General features: G+C 38.7%; 2 protein-coding genes across 8 annotated transcripts in view; one reads left to right on the top strand and one right to left on the bottom strand.

Annotated features, from left to right (window-relative positions):
* Nucleotides 1-1,203: 1,203 nt before the first annotated feature.
* KCTD18 (potassium channel tetramerization domain containing 18) lies at nt 1,204-11,345 on the top strand. The gene is given in 12 exon segments (XM_085065634.1): nt 1,204-1,447; nt 1,684-1,860; nt 3,124-3,222; nt 3,225-3,334; nt 4,251-4,270; nt 4,272-4,289; nt 4,291-4,434; nt 5,463-5,477; nt 5,479-5,552; nt 5,898-6,000; nt 6,721-6,784; nt 6,786-11,345. Coding segments are annotated over 12 exon segments (1,536 nt in total). The 3' UTR covers nt 7,254-11,345.
* A 295-nt stretch (nt 11,346-11,640) lies between these two features.
* SPATS2L (spermatogenesis associated serine rich 2 like) overlaps nt 11,641-22,364 on the bottom strand; it is a 143,821-nt gene continuing 133,097 nt past the window's right edge. For all 7 annotated transcript variants that reach the window (XM_085066119.1, XM_085066120.1, XM_085066122.1 and 4 more), the window contains 5 exons: nt 21,844-21,902; nt 18,346-18,455; nt 17,711-17,813; nt 14,873-15,093; nt 11,641-12,986 (listed from right to left, as the gene is read on the bottom strand). In XM_085066119.1, the coding sequence (XP_084922245.1) occupies nt 12,591-12,986; nt 14,873-15,093; nt 17,711-17,813; nt 18,346-18,455; nt 21,844-21,902 (889 nt within the window). In that variant the 3' untranslated portion in view covers nt 11,641-12,590. The remainder of the gene's footprint in view (nt 12,987-14,872; nt 15,094-17,710; nt 17,814-18,345; nt 18,456-21,843; nt 21,903-22,364) is intronic.

The following is a 22,364-nucleotide window of genomic DNA, read 5'->3' as shown; positions in this document are numbered from 1 at the left end:
CAAGAACCGATTTTCTTTACCTTGCTATTGTTTCTGCATGCATTTTGATGGCCACACAAATCTATGCCAGACATAAGGAATTTAAGAGGACACTTTCTGAATGTCTTTTTGAAATGACTGTATGAGGGTGAGGCATCTTACCTGCATTACACAGAATCATCAAGGTTGGAAGAGACCAAGATCATCAACCATCAAACCAGCACCACCCTTTCAGGAGTCAGCTCAAGCTGCTCTCAGATGCTGAGCAGCCCTGCTGAGAACGTCTTGCAGGAGCTGGTGGAGGAGAGCCTGGCCGTGTTCCACCAATGTGTGACTGCACCCCATAAAGCCAAATGTGTCCTGGGCTGCATCCAAAGCACGGTGGTCAGCAGGGAAAGTGAGGGGATTCTGCCCCTCTGCTCTGCTCTGAGATCCGTTCTGGAGCACTGCATTTAGCTCTGGGGATCCCTGCACAGGAAGGACAGGGACCTGGTGGAGTGAGCCCAGAGGAGGCCACCAAGTTGAGGAATGGAGCATCTCTGCTATGAGGGAAGGCTGAGAGAACTGGGATTGCTCAACCTGGAAAAAAGAAGGCTCCAGGGTGACCTAATTGCAGCCTTCCAGTACCTTAAAGAAACTTACAGGAAAGATGGGTAAGAGTATTTACAAGAGCATGTAGTGCCAGAACATGAGGAAATGAGTTCAAATTGAAAGAAAATAGCTTTAGATTAGCTATGAGGGAAAAAAAACCTCTTTACCGTGAGGGTGGTGAGGCACTGGAACAGGTTGCCCAGGGAAGCTGTGAATACCCCATCCGTGTTCCAGGGGTTGGAAGCAGATGATCTTCAAGATCCCCTTCCAATCCAAACCATTCTGTGATTCTGAGTACGAGACTATAGAAACAGCAATTGAATCAAACCCACTCTGAGTAAACCCGTACTTGTATTTAAAAAAACCAAAATCACAACAGTTTGTGCCTTTCAGAGCAACCGACTGCAGGCGGTCAGCCACGCTTCGGAGGGCGCAGGCACCGCAGCCGTGCCTGAGGGAGCCCCGTGCCGGCGAGCAGCGGCAGCCCAGCCCCGGGGGTCCTGCACTCGCTGGTTCGCCATGCCCGCGGCGTGGGGATGCCACGGTCGGGACACACGGGCTGCCCCTCCGCTGTCCCCGCTCGGCCCGGCCCGGCCCGGCCCTCCCCCCGCCATTCCGCGGAGCCCAGGCGCGATGCGCTTACCGCGCTTCAGCCGCAGCAGCGCTCCAAGGGAGGCAGCGAGTGAGAGAGCGGCCCGGGAAGTTAAAGCAGCCCTGATTAAAGATCGGGTTTTAAAGAAGCCATGCTTTCATTGGTACAAAAATAGCTGCATTTTTAGTGCTGTGAACGATACTCAGGATTTCCCAGGATGCCCTTCCAGAGCTCAGGTCACGCATTCTGACCACTTAACTCTGCTTGCCCGTTTGTCTCCAAACAGTAAGCTTTGTGTTTCCTAGCAAAGTAAAATGCCATAGTTTTTCACAGTGAAGGTGCAGAATATTTGGATATTCACACTACTAGGTCTCCAGAACTGTTTTCAAAGCAGTATGGTGTTACAGACATGCAAGAGCTGAGCTATTGCTTGAGTCTTGTACGTGACAGGTTAAGTCTGTAGCTAGCATTAGTTTGACTTCTGTTTCTATCTGCTTTAGGTTCGAATAGCTTGGAATGAAAATCGTCATTGGCAAATGCAGTGGAAGAGGGGAAGGTTGAAGATGTCCAGGATATTCTACAACTGAATGTGGGAGGCTGTTTGTACACAGCCAGGTGTGAGTCTTTGTGCAGCTTTAAGGACACCATGCTGGCTTCCATGTTTAGTGGATACTTTCCTCTAAAAGTGGATGTATCAGGTAAGTATGTTGAAGCTGTAAAGATCATGTTCTGATCAGGGAGCTCTCTGGCAAATACATGCTTTTATATATATTTATGCATTTTATGGTACATCTGTTTTTCCAATCTGCTGAGCATCAGTTGGCTTCTAATTCCAGGATGTAAAACAATTCTGCATACATGACATGACCTTATACATACAGGTAGTTCATCTGAATTCCATGAGTCTACTCATGCTTGCAAACACACACATTTGTACAGTGCTTACCCCTGCACTGTCCCAGTCCAAACTGTGGCTATGGAATGTACTTCTTCAGTAAGAGTACGAAAACCGATACAATCGAACTTGGCAGAGTATTTGGCATTTATCTTGGATCCTGTTTGTGAACCCCTATATTCACCAGAGCCATCTCATTCCCTGTGTTCATTACATAAGGAGATTTGGATATAATCTTCATTTCAGAATACTTCATTACCAAGTAAAAGTAAGTAAAGATTGCATTTTTCACCACCATGGTGTGATATAAAAGTTTGAATAAAACTATTCATGGGTCAAATTTCACACTTGTTTCTGACTCAGAAACCCTGCCAAAGTATGTCCAGTTAAGACACGATGGAGGAAGAATAGTAATTCCTTGTTGCACACATTAGACAGTTTAAAATACCCAAAATGTTTAACATTTTTATGGGCAGGCCTTTGCTACCATCTTTTCCAGTTGTAGTGAGTAACCTGTTGTACAGCCTGTATGGTTTGGTTGGTTTTCTTGAGGTCCTTGAGCCCTTCCAGCAAAGTAGAGAAAAAGAAACAAATACAGTAAAACTTGAGCAATATTCAGGGAAGTTTGACTAGATGTGTACTGGAACTGATGCTCATTTTAACTCTTTTAAATGGTCTAGAAGCAAAATGGAAAAGATACCTTCAATAGTGAGTAAAGATGCACCTGCAGTTAGAATTAGAAATGCGTCTAGAAATTAGATTTTAGCATTTTAAGCAGAGTGCAGCACAACTGAGGTTGTATGTTGCTATGGTCCTATGCAGATTAGCAACTTCTCTGAAATTCCAAAGAAATGTTTACTGCACTAAGAATTTTATCTTCAATTAACATATATTCCAGGGCAACAAAATACAATTTAAAAAGAGTAGAGACAGTATACTTACTCCTCCTAAGCAAAACCAGTACAGAAGTTTTGTACAAGAGGCTCTATTTTGATGATTTGGTAGAATGTGATACATTTGTCTTTACTAGCTGGAAACAGTAATTTAAATAATTTTATGTTTTCAGGAGCATGTCTAATTGATTGAGATGGAAACCTGTTTAAATACCTTTTGGATTATCTTCATGGAGAAGTTCGGGTTCCTGGAGATGAACAAATTCGAATTGCATGCAGGAGGAAGCAGATTATTTTGGAGTCCCTTATCCAGACAGTCTGTCTGATCATTTGGCCAATGAAATGGAGACATATTCTTCAAGGTCCAATATAGAGCTTAAAAAGGCCTTAAAAAGTCCTTGACATTTCTTAACATTTTTGATGCTGAACTCTCTAACCCATCCCTTTCATTTCATTCATTTCAGCACCAAACACTAAAGCTATAGAATGTCCAAGTTAGCACTTCTTAGTGACCACACTAAAACATGAATAAATTCAGAGTTTTAGGTTGAGAAATCCTAGAGTTGGTAATACAGTCAGTAAAAGGACACCAGCTTTTACCATAATTGCAATACAGCAACAGTTTAAATGTGAGTGTTGTACATGCAAGTCTGCTGTAGAACTGGTATAGCAGGAAGGATATTTAGTTTCCTATTTGGCATCAAATTTTACTTGAAATTAGATTTCAGCCCTTCAAGGTGTTTGGGTTGGTTTTTTTTCCCAGTTTTACAAATTCATCCTAAAACTTCTAAGACAGAATGTACTTCGATATTTTTCAGAATGAGAAAGGAGAAAATTAGCATATTATTTAAAATCCTGAGGTTTTAGAGTATTGTAACTTAGAACCCAACTCTTATTAACAGGTAGGAAATTAACACATATTGCCAGGTCTGACTGTGTTATTACTGACAGTCATCTATGTTCTCTTAGCAAGTTATTTTTCCCAGTATTTCACATTCTTCCTCACTAATTTCCTTTTGAAAAGCATAAAACATTTCCAGGCCTTTCAGTTTCTCTGCATATTAAGGAGCTGCCTTGCTCTAATTACTTCTTTTGCCTTTCTGTGAACCTCTTAAGTTTCACAACATTCTCTGGTAACATCAGATAAGAAATAACTGCAGACATTATTCTAGAAAAACTACATCCTTGATTTACCTGAAAGAGCTCATTGGTACAGTTAAGAAAACCTAAATATGAAATTTTGTTCAACTAAAAATACTGCATTCTTATTAATATTCCATATGTTCTATGTTTTTTCCAGGCTTTGTTAGATTTCTGTGATTTACCATTTAGTTTGTACCAGTTTGGGTTCTGCATTATCTCAACACTTCTGGAGCAAGCTGTGAAAGTAAAATTCTTGGGGTGTATGCTACAAGAGCTGATGGGACCAATGCAATTAATAAGGCACTAGGAATGAAGATTCATAGTAAAAGCATGTACAAAAGGTAAGGTGACTGTCAAACTCAAGAACTCAGCACTATAATAAATACATACTCTAATTATTCCTAAATGTTATCATATGTAGCATAATGTAGAATTATTGTACTATAAATCTGTGGACGGAATCTCTCCAGCTCCCAAAACAGCTGGCTAATAGAATGGCCACATTAAACAAATAAATAAGATAAAAACTAAGCATGGAGAGCAAGAATTTGAGAGAGTTCACACAAGGTGGTTAGTATGCAGTTGCTCTAAGTTCTTATTCTGTTTGACTTATTATTTTTTAAATGTCTCAACAATTAAAAATTACTTTATAATATTTACATTAGACAGTGAATAAATTCCCGTGCAGAAGAACCTCCAGAAATATTTGCAAATTTGGTTGTGATTAATGCAGTTCTTTTTTTTGCAGTCTTCTAAGACAACTGAACACTGAGAACCAAAGATGAAAGGAAATTATTTTAATTCTTCAAAGAACTTGTTCTACACTACTAATGTATTTAGTGGCAGTAATTGGAAGTTATTGGTAGACCTGTACTTACAACTGGAAGCAGCTGGTCTTTCTCTTGGTCCCACAGTGCAGTGTCAGAAGTGTACTTCACTGTGCATCTTTTGCTAAGATAAAACTCTTGATACTTCATTGTCTTTATAATTAGGATGAATATCTTCCTAAATATAGGCTGGGAACATTAATATTTATTCCAAGATTATTTGGAAACAATATATCAGGTTCTCCTACTGTGTATTCTAGAAAAATAGGTTTTACATAATTAATTCTGTAATTATTCTTCTATGAACATCTATTCTTTTATGAATATCCATTTTTAGCAACAGGCATTCACAGGAGGATTAGAACCTCTTATTTGAACAAAAACAATCAGAGTAACATATTCCTTTCTGCATTATAAAACATTTACTGCTAAGTCCTTATAATTAGGATTTGGTAAAAAGAATGATATTTTCACCAGTGGTACATTTTTAAGGACTTAGCTAACTAATCACATAACTGTTACCTTTAAAACAATATTTCTAGAGAAGCTGGAAATAACATACATCTGGAGCTATTACTCAGTAGCTGAGCTGAAAAAGATGATGGATGCTTTCGATGCCTGGGAAGGGAGAGGTAATTATCTTTTATTTCAGTATTACTACTTTTTAACATAAAAATGAGAAAAATATTTGCCAATTAAGTATAATAAAAACTCTGCATAAACTTTCATTTGTAACGTAAAATAGTAGTGGCTGTTTGGGGTGAAGAAAAAGTTTTATGGGATTTTCCAGAGAGGGGACACGAGTTGACATGAATGAAGCAGCATGCTGGCTTGTAAGCAATGCTCATGTCAGCAGGTTCAGAGCTGAAATTCTGCGTAATAAAATACAGATATTCATTTATTTAGTCAGGTGTAAACATGCATGATTTTGGCTGTGTTCTCCCAGCTCATCAATACAATGCTGCTTTGAAATGCAGGTGTCAGCTACTGGAGAGTGCCTCAGGAGCTGATTGAATGTTGGACTCTCGAAGAACACCCCCTGAGAGGCAGTTTGCATCATATGCCTCCAGTTTATAAAAGGTATGCTGATTTGCATAGGTGGCTTAAAATTAGGCACAAATACAGTGCAGTCTTTTTTTCCCACCTCTATAATTTCAGGTTCCTTAAATAACTGTGTATGTTGTGCTTTCTGTTTTTTTAATTTACATTTTTACAAAATGTCTTAAGAGAGCTTAATTGCGCAACTGAACTTGTTAGAAACAAATTAGTTTTCTTTAGGCTGCTGAGATTTCTCAGCAGCCTGGCAAGAAGTAACTTCAAAAACTAGAGAGCAGTATTAGTTAAATGGACTGCTAAACTATAAATTTAAGAGAAAAGTTTAAAAGGTTAACTGATTTTCATATATGTGAGATGTCTTTTTTTTAGAAGGAATTTCCAGAACTTCCTCTCTGCAGTTTTACGGTGATACTTTTGATTACACCTCCATTCTCAATGCCTTACCAAAAGCAGCCTTTTCCAGGTGCCACTGTACAGTGACCTGAGCCAGCCTACAGCTACTTTGCTGCTACAGTTTTTATGTGTCATCTTACAGAAGCAGAAGAGATTGATGGTTCTATTCATAGAAAAGCAACCCTGATTGTAATGATGAACTGCTGGGAACCTTAATTTATGCTTGTTACAGTATCATTTAAACCTATTTGTTGATGGCTGTTGCAGATGGTTTGTTTTGTAAATAATGTTATTAAAAAACCAATTTATGTATAGAGTCCATTTTTCAAATTGAAGTTCTTTGTTTTACAGACGATTAATTGACTATACTGAAGAGGAAGGCTGTTTACCAAGTAAAGTGGGTCCCAAGCCAATTAAGATTCTTAGGTCCCTCAACAAGAACCCACATAAAAGTCAAGAATTCAGCTTCATTAAAGGTAGCTGCTTGCGACGCTTCACATTCTGCAGCAATTCTTAAGCGACCCCATAGTGAAAGTTTGATGCTGCACAAAGAAGCTTCTGAAACCACATCCACAACAGGCACATCAGTGCCCAGCAATTCCCAGGCTCCCTGTGGAAGGCAGAGTGCTGGCAATGGGACACTGAGCCAAATGACATTCCAGGTTGCAGGGAGTAAGAAGCCTGTGAACAGCGTAGTGAAGCTCAAAAGAACTCCACTTTTTCTTGTGACACCATCTCAGCCACCTTCTTCTGTATCCAGTAAAACAAATGAACAGGACAGTGCTGCTGTTGAAATTCCTACTACCTCTACAGCAGTAAACAAGAAAGAACCAGCTGTATTAGCAGAAAATATTATGCTTAAGAATGATAAAGTGGATGGATAATGTTTGACTCAATTTGACAGACTGGACAGCTTTGCATCATCTGGTTAAAGATAAGATCATCTCACATGATCCCTTATTCTAAGATTAGGTAGAAAATAGTGATAAAAATAATGAAAAGCACAGAAAGAAATTGTTTTAAGTGAGCACTGAAGTCTGTTTTCTGCTTTATTTCTATGTATTTTTTAGATGCTAGAAAGGAAGTAAGAAAAATGGATTAAAAATCGCTCAAACACAGAGCACGTGCAGTTTAACACTCCAGTAACTCCCATTTGTATTTCTGTTGGGCTGTACCTTAAAGTGAGAACTTCCACAGCATAAAAGAAAATCTTTTCATCGACTTTAACTACAGTTAACATTAACTACAGTGAACCTCAATTTGTGTCTTTAAAGTGAGCGAAAATTAGATAAAAATAAGTAGCTTTCATTAGACACAAATTTGCCACAAGTATGCAACATACTGACTACTGTGGAGATATCAGAAGCTGAATGCACTTACTGGCACTTTTACTGGCACTCAAGGGTAAATCACCATTTTTGTTACTAGCAGCAATGAAAGGGACCACCTTTGCTTGTACACAGTGAGAAAATTCTGAAATACAGGAAGGGAAAAAGCTGTGGGAGTAACACGGCTGTTTTTCCAGAGACACACATGTACAGCAGTACCATGGTATGATCTGCCACAGGGGCAAGGCTAGTGCAGCCTTGGCATTTTTTGTCACACCACTGTGGGGTGGCTTTGCTGAGGCTGCAGGGTCTGAGTTACAGCTGGCTTTCGGTGTCCTTCTGCAGGTCCTTTCAAATCAGGAGGGGACAACCTCAACTTGTGTGCAGCAAAGCACAGAAGTTGAGGTTGGAGTGCCATGGTTTGAAGGAAAAGTCTCCCTCCTTCTGCCGTGCAGGCTGGAGGAGACATTCTTGTACCAGGGCAAATGTTGAGTAATGATAATGAAACAAAGAGCTGCTGTGTGTTCTATCAGCAGAGGAAAGGCAAGTTTGGATCACTGATTTTCAAGAGCCCTTTTAGTTGTTTAAATCAGTGAACAAAACCAGGCTTTGTTTTGTACCCTTGCTTAGAGTTGGTGCTGGGTTTTTTTTTGCTGTTTTTATGACTGCTTTTGCTTCTCCAGCACAGTAAATACAGCTGTCTCCAAACACTGAGAACATTGCCAAAATGCAAGTTCTTAAAATTCCTGAGACTATTAGAATTACAGAAGGGTTCTTTAAATGTTTTATTTGCTAGATCATTTAAAGCCATCAGATTTTCAGGCTTTTCTCCCAACCATAAGGACTTGAAATATAATTTGCACAAGTAAAACACCCCAATTTTTTGTGTACTAGCATATTTTTATGGAGACAGTTTGCCATGAACAGTAGTCACTATGAAGGTGTAGAGTGTAATTTTCTGCTATTGGTCTGTATATGGAAGACCAGCTCACCTTTAGAGTATTTAAAGTAGAGTTTTTTTCTTTAAAAATAAATCTGAAGATCAACAATCCCAAGGCTCTTCCTATCTCAACAAAAAAAGTTTCACTGAACAAAGGACAAAGCAGAAATTATGGACATATACCAACATGATGTAATATACTATTCTTTGAACATGCAATTCATCACTAAGTTTGTGAAATTTTTCATAATAATCTGACTGAAATGCAGTTTTTAATACGTACCTTTTGTGTGAGTTCACTAATAGCAGTAGGGAACAAATAATAAATAAATAGTAATACTTCAGTATTTATTCTACAGCTGAGCATTGTACCATGCACCTTAAAATCTTTTTACTATGCTTTCTAAAGCAGATTTCTTCCAACTTTTGAATTTAGAAAGCTCCTGTAAACACAGAACCATAGAATATCATTTAGGTGAGAAAAGACATACAAGAAAAAGCTTTGAGAATAATCCTGCAGGACTTTTGAGTATTACCTCAGTGTTTACTTAATTACTGTGGGAGCACAGTATTTTTTGAATAACATTTATGTTGTTTGCATTGCAGCAGCATTAATGAGTCTTCTCTTTCTCCAGGACATACTAGCTTGTGGTTAGAAGAACAAAACACACAACCCCCTTGAATTTCAGTAGATGGAATGAGAGAGTGGCTGTGGTAAAGAGGTAAAGAAAGAAGGACTTGATTTTATTTATTTATTTTAAAATGGATCAGATGCAAACATGGCCTTTTAACTTACCTAAGTAGACACTTCCAGCATGTTTTTTATCTCACAGAATCTTGTTCAATTTCTCTTACTGAACAGTGATACTGAACAGTTTTATGACAGATGGTTAGCATTAGCCTTCATGGAAACTGGAACTAGATGCACTGTCAAGTGATGTGACAATGGGTTACTTTGAATCTTTGTAAAATTATAAATCATTACAGCAGAGATCATTCTCAGGAAAGACCATGTTCAGCAAGTTACTTCAATTTCAGAATCATTAGTTTTTCTTTCAAGGTGACATTTTCAAGCACATTAAGCGTTGGGAATTTTTTGTTTTTTCCCCAAATGTGGCTAACTAATGTAAGTTTTCCAAAAAGCTTGACTTGTTTTAAGTTACTTTCTCTTTTTAGTTTTCCAACTGTGTATTTGGATCTTTATTTTGCTAGGTTCTGTCTTTACTCTGAATTCAATCTTACACAAAAGATAAAACAGATTCAACCTTCTTTAAAATACTGCCCTTTAAGGTGTGTTTCCACTTCTGGAAGAGTATAAAGTGCAGTGGGAATTCTACGTTTGTGAGTGACACCAAACAGCTGTATTTGCTTTGCTAATTGAGGGCACTTCTTATAAAAGAGGACTAGCCTGGAAGGGAAGCCTTGCCCTGCCATAAATTCCCTCACTGCCCCTCTACAAGTCCCTTACATCAAAAAGGAGAATTGCATGTAGTTGTCTCTGTAATGAGAAGATAAAGAGTTCTGTTGAAGAAGAGCCCAAGAGCATTTGGCTACTTGTAACTACCATGAACAGTAAAACACCCCTAGAAATTGGCAGATGTAATTCCAAGTATACAGAGACACATGAAATGAAAGATGAAGATACATCATTCTGACACAGTTTCAGAGCACAGCCACATAATATGGTTAAAATATGGATAGCAATAAACTTCCCAGACCAGTACAGACACTAGAGAAAACTTGGTGTGCTAAAACTGCAGCATTCCCGCAACCAGCCCACTGCTCAGCCTAACCAAACCCATGCACAGCTCTTTAACAAAGATGTTTCTGCGTCACAAGAGAAAACAGAAAAGCCATCTCTCACCTGTTAGTCCTGGATCTGTCACATACCAAGCCTCCAGTACATCAAAGCTTGGCTGGTACTGAAGAGCACAAGGTGGTCCTGTTGTGCTGAGTTATGACTTATGTTACACATTTTATTTATTTATCTGTAGAAGGCTGCTTGTGAGAAACTGACTTTTGAAATAAAGTAACTTTCAATAATGCAATAATCAGCCAAGTGTAGAAGCTATAAAGAAGGAATAAATGTCATTAGAGATAAATCAGATTTTCTTTCTTTAGGAAGGATTACAAGAAGAGACATTTCACAACTTACATATGGATAATATAAGAAATTCCTGTGTAATATCTGCATGAAATTTGTGATTACATCTCTTAGAGTGAGGTTACAGTGAAACTGTAAGGCAGCAGATAAATTTTGAAAAGCTGCCTATCTGATAGGTATGCACAACAGAGATTCTGGAATTTCAGTTCCATCTACTCCAAAATGTTCAGCTTAAAAGTGTGATAGGTAATTAACTAGGAAAATAGCAGTGCTTGCTATGCTAAGAAAGCCTGTGTCTACCTACATGCTTATTTTTCTTTCACCACTCCTCCAGATGAAGATATTTGCCTTTTAAAATCAGGTTTTACCAATATTCACACATGGGACACTGTATATCAAGAGAAATAAAAATTAAGGAATGGACCTTGCTCTTGCCTTGAAGATAATCTTTCAAGGGCCCCACAGGAATAGTAATCTAGTCAGTACTAAGGAAGTGTGCAGTCAGCAAACAGGAATTAGGCAGAGGAAATTGGTAAAAAGCAATAGGAAACAATCACCTAGGTGTAAACTTTTAAAGATGCTCAAGTGTCCTCCTGCTTTTACTGACCTTTTACACCTTTCTGATTCTGACACTTAGGCCAATAGGTCACTTGATGCCAGCTCTGGATTCTGACACCTTACTATGACAAACAGTAACTTACTTTAAAATGTGTTCTGGATGGAGGTGGCTCTCATGGCATGGCTGTTTTGTGTGCTCTGGCATTAGAATCAAGCTAGAAGCAAAAGCCTAGTCCAGTCCAAACTCAGCTGAAAGCCTCCCACTGCTCCCAGTTCAACTAAGCAAATACAATTTGAGTAACAGCACAAGGTTAGGCACTGCAAAGCAGCAAACACCAGAGTATTTTAGAAAGAAGATTTTAATTATTTGGAAGAAACAGGTTTTCTGAAATACAGACTCAGAACATAAAGACTAAGTAATTTATTAGTCATAGCTCTTGTTATGGACAGATGGTTCCTACAGCAAAAATATAGAAAAATAATTTGAATTCAAGTCTAGAAGACCTGCAACTTTTCATATGCAAAAAATAAATCCAGCTAGTCATAGAAAAGTGGCTGATAAGGATGGAGAACAGGGCTGTGCATCTGAATAGCCATTACTATATACATTCCAAACTTAAATGAGCATATTTCCTCAGCCTCATAAAAATAGTTTGTCCATGAAAAATACCAATATGTAATACATTTAATACAATTTATACTTGAATTTAAAGATCTGAGATTATGGAATAATAAGCTAAAATCAAATGAACTGCTTTTTCAACTCTTCTTGTATAGGACAATACTCTCTGTGTATACAGTGTGCATGCATGTACGTGTATACACGCACAGAAAAAAAGAGGTGTATAGAGATTTGCTGAAAAATTCTACAAGATTATTTGATTTCACTGCAGACCACAGCATATAGACTTCCTGGGATCCTTCTAATACAGGCTGTTCTATGAAATAATAATGTTGACTGGCATAACCACGTATCTACAACAGGCTTTTGCTATTATGAATTTAAATATCAATTTATCTTTCCAATCTAGGTTTCATTTTTCTAAGAAGTAAATGCTGCTTTGGTAAGATTTCGTACAGTCATGACAAAATAAATGTGAACATATTGGGGAAAGCCTTGAAAGTGTGATTTAATTTTGATAATTAGTAAGTAATAAAGATACCAACAAGTTTTAAGCAGCAAAAGTTTTAAAAGACTATGTTCTGACTTATTTTCTTCACCAACAAGCATTTCAAGCAAGAAACTAAACTGAAGAGATTAAATTTCTCTGCCTGCCATCACTGTGACATTTTAAGCCACCAAAGTCACAGCTGGCACTGAAAGAACAGTGGCATCAGCAGAGACCTCCATCCTTGCAGGACATAAATTGCATTGTGACACCCTGCCAACACTGCCTTGGAAAGGCCTGTGCTCTGCGCTGTCCGGTGTGTGATGCTTCCGTCGGCTCTTCTCTGAATGTGTTGGATTCTCTGTGGTCCTTGCAGTTGTAGATTGCTCTTGATTTTTCACAGCTCCTTTATTTTTAGATCGAAAGCTGTTATGCTGCTGTCTTCTGTGCTCAGACCTGGAACCACTCTTTGTATTTTGATCTGCCTCATTACTGGCGCCTTGTGACTTATGAGATCCATTGAGCCGCATGTTTTGGTGCTGCGAGTTGAATCTTCGTCTCTGGCTAGGAGGCCCATTCTACCCAGAAAGAAATTGGATAACTGTTAGGTTATCTGGATCCTTCCAACAGGCCAGCAAACACAGCAATCAAAACTAACACTGTTACTAGGAGAGGGAAAACACCACAAAGTTTTGATTGTTACCAGAGTCTCTTTATAATAACTAAAACCAGAACTATGAATACCATACTTCATCTGAGTAGCCTGGAGATACAGATGGCAGGTTCACCTCTGATGCCAAATTAACATCTGCCATTATTCAAGAGAATACAGAAAAGGGGATGAAATTCTAGACATCTCAACAGCAGCTGTTGAGGAAGGGGATCTGCAGGTTCTGGTCAACAGAAGTGAAATATGAGTCAGCAGTGCCCTGGCAGCCAGGAAGGCCAGCCCTGTCTTGGGGGACGTCAGGTGCAGCATTGCCAGCCAGGCAAGGAGGGGATTGTCCTGCTCTGCTCTGCAGCAGCTTCACCTCGAGTCCTGGGGGCAGTTTTGAGTGCAATGATATAAGAAAGATACTAAGAGTGTCCAAAGGAGGGCAATGAGGATGGTGCAGGGCCTGGAGAGCTGGGATCACCTGGTCTGTTCAGCCTGGAGGAAACTGAGGTTACACCTCACTGCAGTTACAACTTCCTTGTGAGGGGAAGAGGAAGGGCAGGCACCGATCTCCTCTCCCTGGTGACAGTGACAAGACTGAGTGAATGGCCCAAAGTTGTGTCAGGGGAGGCTTAGGTTGAATATTACAAAAAGGTTCTTCACCCAGAGGGTGGGTGGGCAAAGGAACAGACTGCCCAGGGCAGTGGTCACAGCACCAATGCTGACAGAGCTCAAGAATGCTGGACAATGCTCTCAGGCACATGGTGGGACTCTTGGGGTGTCCTGTGCAGGGCCAGGAGTGGGACTTCGTGCTCTTTGTGTATCCTTTTTGACTCTGGATACTCTCTGATTCTCTCAGCAGTTAAGAAGTACTGAAGAACTTGATACTGACTGATTTTTTTAAAAACCATGACTATTGCTCTCCTAGTAAAGCATTGTGCAGGTACTATAGTATGATTGCAGGAAGAACAGACATTCACATGAAAACGAAGCTCAAGTTAGGAATACTCATTGTGGAAGACATGTCCCTTGTGATACTTTGCTCAGAGGATGCTTTGATCCTTAGTGGGAAGTGGCTGAATTACTTTCCTTCATGCCTGACAGGACAGCTGATTCCATACATGCACTGACATTCTGTAGTGCTCTTACGTTTCCCTTCAGGCATCTACTTGAGCCTAAAATCCCTACTGGGACAAAATTCAGACCAACTTCAGTGGCAGCTTTACCTAAGAACAATAGTTTAGGGACTTTCTAAGGCGCTATTATAACAAAATGTAATTCATACATGTATCATATATATAATGCTACTAACATAGTACAATACTATAACCTGAAATATACTATATATATATATGATATATATATAGATAGATATAGATATATTAAATTTTATATATATATATAATTCTGAAACAATATGCTTTCAAACCTGGCAGGATTCTACTTTCAAAGTGTATCTAATAATTGCGCTTCAACAGCACATCAACTCAGCATTTGTCAAGGACTGAATGTTTCTCCACCATAGCAGTTAGCTGTAATATAGGGTTTTTCTTTTTCACTGTTACTGCCACTAGTCACTTCTGAACAGACAGCTGTCTTTACTCATATGGTATTTCTGGTATTTTTGCTTTGTATGTTCACACTGACTTGAAAATGAAGCTGGAAAAGATGTTTATTTATCTTCAAAAATTACTAATTAAATATAGACCGCAAACCAGTATTCAATTTTGTATTAAGTTTCAATGCTACATATTTTTCTGAAAATTTTGAAGTAATTTAGTTTAGTTCACGGCTGATTGACATTCTCACCTGCTTATTTGTTGGGACTCCTTGAGAAGAAGGTTCTGTAGGACTGGAAGAAAGATGACTTTGTGCTTTACTGCTGGCTGTTTTATTATCAGAGCTCTTGACATTACTGGAGGACTTTCGGGTGTGCGTGTTTTGCTTGCCAGTTGTTGCATGTGAGGTCATTGAAGAGAGCACTAAACTACAAGGTGGTCTTGAGGAATAGTTGTTCTTTGGGTGAGAAACTATAAAAAAAGGATTATGTGTTATCAGTTAAATGATCAACATCTAAACATAAGGCTGTATTCTTACCCTGCTTACAGTTAATTTTGGAAGCATTGTTCCAGTCTCACTTTAAATAGTGAAGTAAGCTAACTTAAGCTAACTATGGAAGTAACTTGGAGTCAGGCCAAAGTGTTTTACACCTGTAAATCTACCTCACTGTGAAGCACTTCCAGAGATAAAAGAGCCAATGTGGTGGCACTGCAGTAGAACTAGAAGGAGCCTGGCAGAAGGCCAGGCTTTTGTCATCCAAGAGAACTTTACTTATTCCTCTCTAAAGGAGATGGGTAAAATAGGTTCTTCTGTATCATGGATATCTATAAACACTGGAACTGAATGCAGTGCATTAATCTACTTAATGCAGACCACAGCAGTCTGTACCATCAGGAAGCACTACTGCCCATCTCAGTATATTCCTTCTCTCTACTTCTCAGTATTTTGAGATCACCTAATTTATTAAGCACTGTCATGTCTGGATATGAAATGCACCAAAAAATCCTTGATTCCTCTCTGCATTTCTTCAAGATGCTTCCGCAAAATGGCCCCCAAGCAGTCTTAAAGAGGATTCTGAGGCTAATGAAGTTCTTGATCTTAATTTGCTGTCCTGGTTTTTCTGTTTCCTACTGGTACAGATGAAAAATTTGAGGCTCACTCCAGAGAGACACCTGTTGTTTTTATCTAAGAGGTACTTCTATTTTTTCACTTCTAGTACAGAGAAAGAAAATGAGAAATAATTTTAGTAAGTATGCATCATTTGTTCGGTTTTCTGAGGATCTTATTCACTTATGCCAGCATCAGCTACTTCTCCCACTAGGTGTCGTCTTCAGAAAAACAATGCAATGATCCACACAATGAACTGAATTTTCTCTCTTGAGTTCAGTGAGACCAACTATCCCTGAATTGTATTAATTCTCTCTTGTCTAAAACAGACTGCTGCACATGGATGCCCATAGAGAAACTCAAATGCTTGTAAAAAAAAAGTATTTTTAGCAAAAAAAGATGTACAAGGAAAGGATACAATCCTCCACTGGGCATTCTATGTCAATCCAATTATTTTTGTTTCTTCCTGTCCTTTGAGTATATACTGTCGACACTCTCCTCATGCTAGAACATTCCTTTCTTTGAACAAGGTCTGTGGCTTTGGTTATTGCCTTTGTTAAAGACCTTAACAGCTATTCTTATAAGCCTCATACATTCTCTGTTTGAGGGGTATTTGCAGCTCCTAGCAGGGTGTGGGTCTCACTGAAAGATGATGCTAAGAAGAAACATCTTTTGCACTCTTGTCAAAGACATCCATCATCATCAGTTGCTCATCTAAGGTCACTAAGGGCAGGTACAAGCCAAGTTCTTCAGACAGTCAGTGCACTATCAGTCATTTCTAGGATGACACTGCTCCCCTGCTAATAGCTGCTCTTTTGACTTCATTGACCTGATTTGAACAGGCCTGCATCAAACTACGCTTATGTAATGCTTTACTGAAATGAGGTATAAATAATTAACTTGCTGAATTAACTGCAGCTGGAAGTTATTTAGGAAAGTAGTTCAATGAGTTTAAAAAAACAGTCTATGGTTGTACCAAGAGCGACTGTGGTATTATTAATCAAGATAATCTTTATGGAATTTTCAATCTTTTATGCTTCAGGGTATTAGATAGGGTCTATGAGGTGACTGTAAACAATTACTTGAATTACTGGGAAGTTTACGTCTTCCTCTGAAATGTCCTGGGTTGGTTTCACTGAGAGACAGGATATGGGGTTAGATGGATCTTCAAAGTGTTCTGCAAAAGCAATTCTTACGGTCTAATGAGTTAAACTGGTTATGCCCCCAAGCAGCCAGTTCTTTAGCTGTGCAGTCAGAAGCTTGTATTGGCAGACTGAGTGGTATTTTCTCCATTTTCTATTTTTAGGAACTACTCGAAAACATTTTCTTTCCACTATGTGCATACACTAGTTCAGTTTTTTTTAATCAGTTTTCTCCTGAATGGAATACCATTGGACAGAGTAATATACTGGGCAAAGCCTTATATAATTTACTTTTTTTAAGGGAAAAATAGCATGACAAAGATGAGAAATAGGCTCTTATTTTGCAACCGGGACATGATACTTGAAGAAAAAATGTGAACCTGAATTTCCAAGCAGAAGGGCAGATGATTTGGAAACAGGAGCCTAGACAAAGAGAGGCGGAGGGGAGACCTTATTGCTCTCTACAGGTACCTAAAAGGAACTTGGAGGAAGGTGGGATCAGTCCCTTCTCCCAGGTTACAAGGAACTGGATGAGAGGAAATAGTCTCTAGTTGCATCAAGGGAAGTTTAGACTGCATATTAGGAAAAAAATTGCTATGGAAAGGGTTGTCAAGGATTGGAACAGGCTGCCCAGGGAAGTGTTCAAAAAATGTGGATATGGCACCTGAGAGCATGGTTTAATGGTGAACATGGTGGTTGACAGTTGGACTCAGTGATCTTAGAAGTCTTTTCCAACCTTAATGACTTTATGATTTGGGACTCCATATGGTTCCTGAGAAATCCAGTGAATACTGTTAAAAAGCTGGGAAACTCAGTGAGAAGAATCATCAACACTTACTTTCTCCACAGAGCTGAATCTGGGTCTTCAACTGCTCTGTATCACAGGAAAATCGGGCAGATCTGCCCAGCTCTTCATCATATTTCCGTTCACTCACAAAGTGCTGCAAAAATAGACATGTTAACAGTGATTTACATTCTGAGCAAAAGACTGTATGGATGGTGAAAGAACCAGTCAATACTTAAGTTCATTTTAAAGCTCAACAAATTCTTGACCCTGCCCTGTACACAAGATTTCTGTGCAGAACCAAGTATTTTCCCATCCTTACTAAATTACATGTCTCAGCCCAGTGATGGGTGGATCCCTCCCACACTTGGGAAGTGGGTAATTTCATTGGAGAATATGTATTTGATCACTGAACCTGAAACTATCAGGTTTGCTTGCTGAGTCTAAGTGATACACAAACAGCCAAACTCCCCATTGCTACACTTAGGAGGGGATAGCTTACACTTCTCTGATAGCAACTGTACACTGCTCAGAGGTGGTACAATGCTTTAAGAAGCTACCCTTTCCCTATGGAAAGCTAGTTACCCCTTGGCCCATCGCTGGAGTGAACAGCCTGGGCATATTAATGTGACAACTCTTCCTTGGCATTTCTGCAAATGGCTAAAATACCCAAGAAGTGAATGCCTGACCTTAATTTCAGCCCTGAGTTCAGACAGTTGTGCTTCGGCCATCTGACTGGCTAGGTCTGCCAGTCTCTTCAGCTCCTCAGCTTTCTTCTGCCGAGCAGTCAGGATTTCCACTGCCAAATACCAATAGTCAGTCATTAATGCTAGGAAGGTAAACTGCTCTGTAATTTATTAGTCTTTGGGCATTAACATGGTACATCACATGTGAGATAAACACATGGAACCTTCCCTTAACTGGACTTCCAATATCCTCCTTGCACAGATTAAGTCAATCAGCATATTTCACTGAACTGCCTGATTTTGAAAAAGATCTGAAAATAGGATAGCTGTCAGAAAATCAAAGTTAAACCAGACCTTCAGTATTCAGACAAACAGGGGCAAAGACATGTTGTTTAAAGTTTTCCAGTGCTTTATGCAGAATCACAAATACAGGGAGCCTTCCACTGAGACATGGAAAGAAGAATTACATTGAATCATCAGCCTGTTTCTGAAGACAGGCTGTATTTGATTTACGTAGGGGAATTTAATTTCCTCTGAAAAAAATCTGTTCATATACAGTTTACATTAAAATCACTGGCACTGCAATTTTGCTTTCACATACAGAATATACATTTGCCATTTCAACAGCACAGCACCATTGAAGGCCAACAGTCTTCATGGAAAAATACAAAATATTCACTACTGCTTGTCTTGTATATTCTATGTAAGGAAGGGGTGAGTAGTTATACTCTTATAGGGAAAGATCAATCATAAATCATGAAGCAATGATATACTTACAAGATAATATGACATTACAATTTTGGTGGAAAACAAAATATTTGCAAACTATTACCTGCATGGTGACTCAGTGTAAAAGCAACAACTGATTAACTGGCTGATGGGATCACTACTTATAGCAGAGAGGAAACAACATCTAAATGTAACAATCACAGTCTTTTGAACTTACACATACAGTAGGGGGAGCAGTACTTGATGTAAACTATCCTAAGACCACAGACTCCATTACAGCTGTGGAGATTTTGGCTTCTTTGCCTTCTTTTTGCCACGAATTTCCACAGCACACTTGACAAGTCATGTAACCAGCCTACACTTTTTAATGCTGTTTTTAAAAGTGAGAATTAATGATATTTTACAGACAGTTTGTTGCTCAATCTATTATCATTTAGTTAATCAGGTAACACCTTCTTTTAAAAGTATCATAGAATCATAAGTAGTTTGGGCTGATAAGGACCTTTAAAGGTATCTAGTCCAATCCCCCTGCAATGAGCAGGGACATCTTCAATAGATACAGGTTGCTCAGAGCCTGACCTTGAATGCATCCAGGGATAAGGCATCTCCTCTCCTCTGGAAAACCTGTTCCAATGTTTCACTGAGTACAACATGGTCCAGCAGGCACAGGGAGACACAGCTGCACCTGTACAGCTGTGTGGGAGCAAACAACCTGTGCAACTGTGGAGGATTGTGTGTCACACAGAGCAGGGAAGGCAGAGGGTGGCTTCAGTTACTTTAGTCCTGCTGGTAAATCTGTCTGCATTATTACTTATGCTAAGAACAGGTGTGTATCTATCTCTCCAGCTCATCTTTTAATTTCACTTTTTGTAGAATACAGTCTACAAGAGTATGAAAATTTTATCAGATTAAATGAACAGTTCACCAGCTGCTTACCTTGTCCAATAGTTCTGCTTTACTGCTTATTCTAGGTAATGCTAATATTGTTTCTCCCCTAGATCAACATCCTGTTTGCTGAAGTGACTGTGCAGACCATATGATCTCATCTCATACTGGCATTTATTTCCACGAGATACCAGCCAAATATCCATTTAAAAAAAGCCCTGAAATTATCATATTTGGAATTTTTCCTGGTGTTACAATAGGCTGTAAAACAGTCCTCGAGTGCAGCAAAGAGATATGAAAATAAATAATATTGTAAATCCTGGTTAGCATGCTACAGTCCTATAATAACTTTCTGCCTAGGTTTCTGAAGGCACTTTAAAGCCTACAACAGCCTTGAGAGACAGCAGAAACCACACTGTTGGAGACAGGTACTGGGGCCATCCACTGTCATGCATGGAGCTAGCAGGAAAAAAGGGAAACAGAACATGCCATGTGCAAATGCAGCACTCTGCATGCTGGTAGGTAGGATTTAGGTTTACTTTCTGCAAAAGTTCTTGTAACTGGCCAAGATTAATGAATGAGCCCTATAACACCATCAGCCCTGGACAGTGGATTTCCGAAATGTTGTTTTGTTTATGCAGCTAGGACTTAAACCTGTGTCTGCTAATAGGAATTCTACCACTGATTTTCCAGGGAACGAGTGCATGCACCATAGCTGATTATGGCTACCTGGTATCTGCAGGTAACCAAAAAGCTGCTGATACATATCCATCCTCAACTCCTTCCCAGAATAACACAGAGCTTCAAATCTACATCTGTTTCATGTTATTCCCAGAAAATTAGCAAATAAAATTCAAAACACAAGCTAATGCAAATCTTTGGTGTCATAACTCATACCTTCTAGTTTCCACACATATACAACTGCAAGGTACTTAGGCAACAACACAGAATTTAGAATACTTTCTTAAACAAAAGTTTTATTAGTATACTTTTGTAAACTAAGTGAGTTCTAAATGCAAATGAAGCATTCAAGAATGTTACATATATTTGTGACCTTAAATTCACAAATCAATAAAAGGATTGTATGCATTCATTGCAATGACATTGTTCTCTGCCAGGAGAAGTATCATTCTAACAATTCTTTGGTTACTCTTCAATTTCTTGCTTAGCATTCTCTATTGAAACACTTCTCCCTGTATTTACTGGGGGAAAATACAAATACTGTATCTTGGATGGAGTATAAGACAGATATTGTGGTATCCTAATACATGGCTCATCTTGCTTTCCGCCTGCCATTCCCCAAATCAGAATATATATACACGAAAATGCAAAAGCCAGGAACAACATGAAAGCCTGGAATCAGATCTACTCCCAGAGATTATTAAGAAAACAGAATGCAGTAAACATATGTTTTTTGGTTTTTTTGAAATTGTTCTAATTCATAAGTTTGATCACTATCCCTTAAAGCTATACAAGGCAATACAATGACCTACTCCACTACACCCTAATTCCAGTATTCTAACTTATGTAGGTAATATAAGCAACAAAACAGTGATTGATCAATGGAAACAAAGTAATTGAATAACCATAGAAATGAGAAAAAAAAAGAGCGGCCAAAATCTCTGATAGGTAAGCAGAAGGAATAAATAATTTAAATTAACTCCGTATCACCTTTTGGTTTACCTTAATTTCATAATATTGAAATTTTGATACGCAATCCTCATAGAAACTACCCTGGAACATCAAAGCCTTATCTGACTGTATACATATAGAGTGAAAGATGATGGAATGCTGCTAATCAAATTTATGGATTGTGTAATTTTCTGCCAAACAAAACAACTGTTTCCACAGTATTCCAAAATTTCCCTGTGTATTTTTTTTACTTACTGGCTTCTTCTTTAACTTTATCAATTTCTGCCATTAATGACACTTCTTTGTCTACGATGCTAAAAAAGGAAAAAAAGAAAAAAATCATAATTTAATTCATGCTAGAACTCCATCAAAATCAAAAGCTGTAACTACACACAGACTTCAGACATTTATTATGGGCAGTTTTGAAATGAATAAGACTTAAAAAATTGAAGCTGAAGAAACACCTAGGCAAGCCAGCTACAAAAAATTAGTGATAATGAGTATGTGCTGCTTTACACAAACATCTCACTGGCCTTCCCAAGTATCTGTACAGATGTGGAAGTCAGTCTGATTCAGCACAGCAATCCTCAAATGACTAAACCGTTTATTTCCTCATTAAGCCTGATATACTAATGCTGCTATCCAGATTAATACAGCTTAGGTCTCAGCACAAAACTAAGAATGAAACAAAATTAAAGATGTGTGGAATGAGCTCCTTATCTTCCATAGAGATAGTTTTGCAAAATATGTCAGGGTAAACAAGAAAATGATTTGTG

Source organism: Lichenostomus cassidix, chromosome 7 (assembly GCF_008360975.1).
Source record: "Lichenostomus cassidix isolate B80296 chromosome 7, HeHo_3.0, whole genome shotgun sequence".
Classification (NCBI taxonomy): Eukaryota; Metazoa; Chordata; class Aves; order Passeriformes; family Meliphagidae; genus Lichenostomus; species Lichenostomus cassidix.
The sequence above is the reverse complement of the archived record's forward strand: the minus strand, read 5'-3'. Positions and strand labels throughout refer to the sequence as shown.